Source organism: Gastrolobium bilobum, unplaced genomic scaffold, assembly GCF_033153095.1.
Source record: "Gastrolobium bilobum isolate Gb01-03AN ecotype WA unplaced genomic scaffold, APGP_CSIRO_Gbil_v1 utg24252, whole genome shotgun sequence".
Taxonomy (NCBI): Eukaryota; Viridiplantae; Streptophyta; class Magnoliopsida; order Fabales; family Fabaceae; genus Gastrolobium; species Gastrolobium bilobum.
Window position 1 is genome coordinate 1,527 of NW_026899728.1, and position 6,916 is coordinate 8,442.

A 6,916-nucleotide genomic window follows, 5' to 3' on the forward strand; every position below is an offset into this window, starting at 1 on the left:
CACGTAAAATCTACGCTAAATTAGCGAGTAATTACTAGGATTATAACCACCATAATCTATAATAATTTTTCATTAATTAAAATATGAAAAAAGGAACATAAACATTTATGTTTGTCAAAAGTTAAAATATGTATTTCAAGAACATTGAACAAGAAATTATTTAAAGACACTTACAAATTGATTGAAAGAAAAATTAATAAAAAAATATAATTTAAGGAAAAATACGAATGCATTAGAATAAATTAGAGGATATATACCTTCAATTAAAACAAGATAATGAGGCCAACATAATAGTACATTTTCCTTTGGGAACAATGTACTAACCAAGGTCAGAACACCGGATGAGTTAATTAATGAGCATAACAGGTTGTCATAACAAGGCCAACTTAACAGTACATACCCCTTTGGGCAGAATGCGCAAACCAAGGTATAAACCAAGGCTAGAACCTTGGATAAGTTAATCATTAAGTACAACATTGAGTTTTTGAAAATCCATCCCCTTTGGGCAGATAGATTCCTAGATCAATAAGCATCCAATAACTTCATCATCTACAACCTCAAAGAAAATCTGCTCAGTGAGCATACACTGGCTTCAGAGATGTATTCTCCAATAACTTCATCCTAAACAAGTTCACAAGTTCGTAGTTATAACACACAATCACCCCATTTGGGTAGGAAATTGCATGAAATAACCATAAGCATTCCTCAATTTTGCAAAGAAATTTTCCCAAACCAATATAAGTAATCTCACTTTGGTGTTAATTACCCATAGTAATTCATGAAAACTTTTACAGAAATTAATTTTCTCTTGCCCAAAACCATAATTCAGTCCACAAGAAAGTACAACATCTCTACTGATAATGAATCAAAGATAATAACATTTGCAAAAAAATTTTGTACTCAAACAATTCAAGCGAAAACATGCACCATAATAAACAAAAAATATATTATAGCAATCATATACGGTTTATCACTTTCCCAAAAAGGATATTTATTGCAATAAATTTTTTATTTTAAATATATCATAAAATTATAATTAATTATAACTTCACACAACTAATATTTGGTAAAATTAGGTCACTATTGGGCTGACAAGTGCCTCATGCACCATAGCCCACAGATGAGCGTCACTTAAAACATCCAAATAGGTCTTCTTCCCCACCAATCAAATGATCAACCACCAAAGAAATAAGTTGCATCCATAAATAATGTCTAACTTTAAATGAAGTAGTATTCGTCAAAGCTATCATGGATTCATGCATTTTTATTCATGTTAAGTGTGATGTAACCCCATGACTATCAAATAACTTTTATTTTAAACTATTCATTCCAAATAATTTCAAACTAAAAATAAAAACACGAAGGATAATGTATTTATTTTTATCCAAATATTTTCATTGACCTAGAATCACAAACATAAAGATATATCTTCAAAACGTTCAGTCAAATCCAACAAGGGTTTCAAATCAAATAATAATAATAAATTTGACTAAATACATATATATAAGTACGTGTGTCTTTGATGTTGTGAACTCTCTTATATAACGAACAATCATTCCAAATGATTTAGAAATAAGGTCATGATATTTCCACGAAGATTAATAAACTAACAAATGTTATAATAGATAAGTGAATAAGTAAATAAATAAATAAAAACTATTTATTTATTCAAAATCAATGATAACAAGATTTCCATATGCATTGAAATCTTAGAATACAAACAAATTCTCTTCCTCCATAATCATGAAATTCCCTGTCGTAATTACTAAGAGAACCATTCAAACCATCTAAGGCAGTCAAATTGAAAATAAGGAAAAACAATAAGGAATTATGAATTTTACTAATTTGCTGTCAATACATCACACATGCTTGTCATTAGAGCTGGCAAAATGAGCCGAGCCCGCCGGGCTGGCCTGCCCCGCCCACCAAATGGGCGGGGCGGGCTGAGTTTCTCAAATCCGCTGTTCGCCAAGAGTGCCCGGGCTATTTTTTTTTTTTTTTTTTAACTTTTAGTGTAAAATGTCACGGGCTTGGCGGACAGCCCGCCCGGCCCGCCCAAATGGGGCGGGGCGGGCTGAGATATCTAGCCCATCTTCAAAGGCGGGGTGGGTCGGGCCAATCCGCTTTTTGACGGGCTGGGGCGGGACGGGCAGCCCACTTTGACACCTCTACTTGACACGTTTCAATTCTATTAACTTTGGAAAGACCCTAGACACGTAGATATCATTCATTATTATAATTTAATATTTCAATTATAACATGAGCATGAAAACATTGAATTACCACGCACAATAATTAGTGGAATTAGGAATTAGATTTGAAATCTTAACGGTGACTTTAATTTTGAATTTCTCTCGTCAAAATTCATGATAAAATAAATTCAAAATAATATCCTGTAATTTTGGGTTTAATTTTTCCTTATTTAAATTATACATTCAAGAACACGAGGGAAACTGGTTCAATCCCAAAGATATACTCATGTTTAATCAACCAATACTGTGTCATAAATCATGTAATCTAGACTTTGATACCAAATGTAAGAAATCACAAAATAAGATTATATGAAATTAAAACATCAAAAGCGTTTAGACTTACTTGTTAACGACATAATCCTTGATATCTCAGTTGTAGTGCTTACTCCGGTATTCCTGCAAAGGTTGAAGGGCCAGGATCTTTCTCTACAGTTTACACCACTCCCTTATCACAACTGTTGATAAGGCAAGTTGTAGAGCGGTTGTTTTTCTTTTTCAACATATAAGGATGCAAATGGGATCTAACCAAATTTATTAACCCTAGTCCCTTTCTCATCATGAGCCTATGAGTTAGGCCTACACTATTACCCACACTAATCAGTTTACAAATATTCAAATCCAAACAAAAGGATCACTGAATTAAGCAGGTTCTATACTGCACCCTCATAAGAATCACGACTTAACCCATTTTTATAAAAACAAAAAAATAAATACAATTCATTGGGGGCTACAATAATTATAAAAAATCTAACAGTATACACATATATCAAGCTATAAGCAAATGCATGAAGTGATGTTAGGTAATGGTGATTAAAATTAGTTCTATTAGCATATTAGTTATCGAAAGTCCAATTGCTGCGCCCATAAGTTAGCCCAAACTGCCTTATCTAGGAATAAAGGTCTCGAAGTCTACCATGATGCTCCTACTTGGATGTCTCCCCATCTGTTAGAAGACATTAATCACTTAGGAAGGATATCTTCCACCGTTTCCACCTATGTAGGTGTTTAGTTTATGTTGCTATTTCTTTTCTTCTTTTTTTTTTTTTTGGGCTTGATGCCCTCCACATGTATATATATATAATTAATTAATAAATCAACCAGAATATGTGACTTGTTAGTGATGTAATTAATAGAACCAAACAAAACTGACTAGTGAAGTATGATATTATTACTTACCATCAGAATCTATGATCCCTTTATCAATAAGTGCAGGGATGTTGCATTGAAAGGCAAACATAGCAGCTGATGCAGGCCAGAAGAGAGCTCCTTTGATTCCCAACTTGTTCCCAACATTCAAAGCCCATCCCATATTCACATCTGCAACTATACAGCTGATTCTATCCTCACCATACAAATGAATTTCTTCTATTTTCCTCTGAAGCATAGAAGGCATGGTGCTTAGTATAGCATCAAATAACTTGACAAAATCTGTTCTGTCATCCTCAGGTCTTAAACCATCTGGGATTGAAACCAACTTTACCAGTGATTCATCAAGGCTTTCTTGTTGCTCAACCATGGAACTCACAACTCGCTTATGGTTGAAGTCTGTGTTCACAAAATAGACTTTGCATCCATTCTCAACCAACTTTTGCGAGAAGTTCATCATGGGATAGACATGTCCTTGAGCTGGACCTGGTAAAACTAGCACACTTGGAATGCTCATGTTGTATTTCTGTTGTTTCAGAGACTCTACTCTCTATATTAGCCTGCTCAATGTAACTCTACTCATGTTGTATTTGGATGGTGGGATATATAATATAATGAACCATGATAGATGAAAACGGAAAGAGATTTACAAAAATATTACATAAAACGAAGGAGTGACTGTTCAGTCACTTTGGAGCAAAGAATAAAGCAATTATTGATGAAAAATCTGAATCAGATCTTGATGTTTCATTAGTAATATTATTTATACATCTCTTAGTGTTAATTAACTGTCACATCAAAGATTAAAGTGTGATAATTTCAAGAAATATTTTTTACTACTAGTTTTCTATATAATAACACTTTACTAGTCGTTACTGTTCTTGTCCTCTTAGTAAATGATTGGTGGCCTTCATTCAATGTGGTTGAATTTTGATTGGTGGCCTTGTGTATATAATTGGATGCTACCAATTAACTACCAACTATCCCTGCTTCGGAGTTATTTCTGATGTGAACTTCATTGGTCACAAATGCACGTTCCAAGTGTAATCCTTGTCGGATTCGGTTTAAACTTCCTAACGTTATTTTAGATAAATTTATCTAATATTCATTAAAATATACATATAAAAATATGTGGGATTAATATTTTTTTTCTCTCTTCTCTTCACACAGATCCATGTGAACCCCAAACACATTTATATGTGTATTATGATGAATATTAGATAAAATTATCTAAAGTACTTAAAAACTTTAAACCGTTTGAGAAAAGTTCAAAAACTCCCATGATATTATTTTGAATCACTTACATTAGTGTGATTTTTTTTTAATCCCTTACCCTCGGTCCATCCACACTCCTCCTTAACATTGTTAGAGAATTAACTAAGTATATGTCTATTCTACCCTTATTAGACGAAGAAAATAAAGCGATAAAAAGAGAAAAATAAGAGTAAATATTATGAAAACTTATAACACTTAATAAAAGACTAAAATAAAAAAATAGCAAAAATTCAAATGTATTATGTGTCTAAAGAAAAAATAAAAATAAATGTAAAAAAATAAGAAAAAAAGATAAAATATATTAAAAATCACAACAGTGACAAGAAAGGCTAAAATATATATATAAAAAAAGTCTAAATGAAAAAAATATCGAAGACAAAAAATAGAAGAAAAAAATCAATAAAAAAACTAGAACAAAAAGAAATTACATTTATGAATATCTAAAATATTTGCTTTTGTTCTTTTTCTATTTTTTTATCCTTAGTTTATTCTTTTTATTTAGATATGATTTAGTAGCCGGAGATAAAATTATCTCCAGCAACTTGAGAAATGATAAGCCCATATATATATATATATATATATATATATATATATATATGAGGTAGGATCCTTTGACACCAGTGTGGAATTTGAAATTTGATACCTCATATAAGAGTCATTAGATAAAAAAAGATCAACGACTCTGATTTGTAAGCATGTGACATCGTTGATCTTTTTTGATCTAATGACTCTCAGATGAGGTGTCAAATTTGAAATTTGACACTTGTGTCAAAGGATCATACCCCTACATATATATTTTTTCATTTGGACTATTTTTTTTTTTAATTTTAGTCTTTTCTGTCACTGTTGTAATTTTTAATATATTTGGTCTTATTTTTCTTCTATTTTTTTCTCCATATTTTATTTTATTTTTTATACATTTATTCGTTTTTTTTATTTTGGCACATTTGATTTTTTTACTATTTTCTCTTTTAGTCTTTTATTAAATGTTCTAAGTTTTTATAACATTTGGTCTTATTTTTGTTTTTTTATCACTTTATCTTCTTCTTCTTCTAAGAAGGGTATAATATGTACACTTAGTTAATTTTCTAACAGTGGTAAAGAGGGATGTCGATGAAAAAAAAAAACTGGGGGTTACGTGATTAAAAAGCATGGGGGTGTAAGTGATTCAAAGCAATACAACATAGGGGTTTTTGAACTTTTTCGAACTTATAACACTTAACAAAAGACTAAAATAAAAAAAATAAAAAAAAGTCTAAATGAAAAAAATATTGAAGGCAAAAAAATATAAGAAAAAATTGAGATAAAAAATAAAATGAAAAAATAGAACAAAAAGAAATCACATTTATGAATTTCTAAAGGGTTTTATTTTTCTCATGTTGCATGAGACAATTTGTCTCATGCAACATATAAAAAAGTGGATGTGACCCACTAAAAAAGAGAGAAAATAAAAAAGTGGGTCCCACCCACTTTTTTGTGTGTTGCAAGAGACAATTTATCTCATGTAACATGAGAAAAATAAAACCTATTTCTAAAATGTTTGCTTTTAATTTTTTTGTTTTATTTAGATATGTTTGATCTTTTTTATATCACTATTTTACCCCCCTTTCTCTCTTTCTCTCTCTCTCTCTCTCTCTCTCTTATGAAAATCTTTAGTAGATGGGGTGGCATAAGGCTAAAAGAAACCAAGGACAAAAAAGAAAAAGAATATTGGAAACTCATGACTAAAAGGTCATGAGTTCAAGAACCGGAGCAGTGGTAAAATTGTTCCTTCATGGCTAAAATGTCATGGGTTCAACTCTAGGAAATAACCTCTTTTCAATTATACAAGGGTAAGGATGCGTACAAGGATTGCCTCCACCCCACATTCGCTAGTCGGTTTTAATGGGGAATGGTTTTAACTCTGCCTATATGTGCTTGCACGCATGGCCTGTCCCAAGCCAAGAAAAAGGAGGAGGGTTGACGTCAGGTGTTGCGAGTCGACAATAAAAAAATAGTTATATTTTTGAGATGAACTTTTATGATATTTTGTTGAGGCGTACCCTTTATAGCGACGCATTGCATCAGACCTCGGGTGTAGCGAACAATGGGCTAGGGCCCTTACCACAAGGCAAGGCGCTACATCGGTCCTAGGGTGTAGTGGTAAATGAGATGGGGTCCTTGCCTCAAGGCAGGAGGTCAGGTCTTCACCCGGGTTTGGTGACAAGTAAGTCAGGGTCCCAACACGCAGATGGACGAGCGTG

The 6,916-nt window shown here is 32.2% G+C and overlaps 1 protein-coding gene across 4 annotated transcripts; it reads right to left on the bottom strand.

Annotated features, from left to right (window-relative positions):
• Window positions 1-334: 334 nt before the first annotated feature.
• LOC133292962 (UDP-glycosyltransferase 83A1-like) lies at window positions 335-4,105 on the bottom strand. Of its 4 annotated transcripts, none has more exons than XR_009748996.1 (3): window positions 3,429-4,105; window positions 2,596-2,707; window positions 335-568 (listed from the first exon to the last, which is right to left on the bottom strand). XR_009748996.1 is itself a non-coding variant. In XM_061491457.1 (2 exons), the coding sequence occupies exons 1-2, from the start codon at window positions 3,913-3,915 to the stop codon at window positions 2,679-2,681; spliced, it is 516 nt and encodes a 171-aa protein (XP_061347441.1). In that variant the 5' UTR covers window positions 3,916-4,105; the 3' UTR covers window positions 2,335-2,678. The 4 variants fall into 4 exon arrangements, 2 of the variants coding, with proteins under 2 accessions (XP_061347441.1, XP_061347442.1); XR_009748995.1 differs by having other exon boundaries at window positions 335-621; XM_061491457.1 differs by lacking the exon at window positions 335-568 and having other exon boundaries at window positions 2,335-2,707.
• Window positions 4,106-6,916: the final 2,811 nt, after the last annotated feature.

What these genes read in the sequence shown, in the direction of transcription:
- LOC133292962 (XM_061491457.1), bottom strand. Translation starts at nt 3,915, where the DNA reads ATGAGCATTCCAAGTGTGCTAGTTTTACCAGGTCCAGCTCAAGGACAT. An exon ending in AGGGATCATAGATTCTGATG is followed by an intron (nt 2,708 to 3,428) that starts GTAAGTAATAAT and finishes CCTTATCAACAG; the next exon opens with TTGTGATAAGGGAGTGGTGT.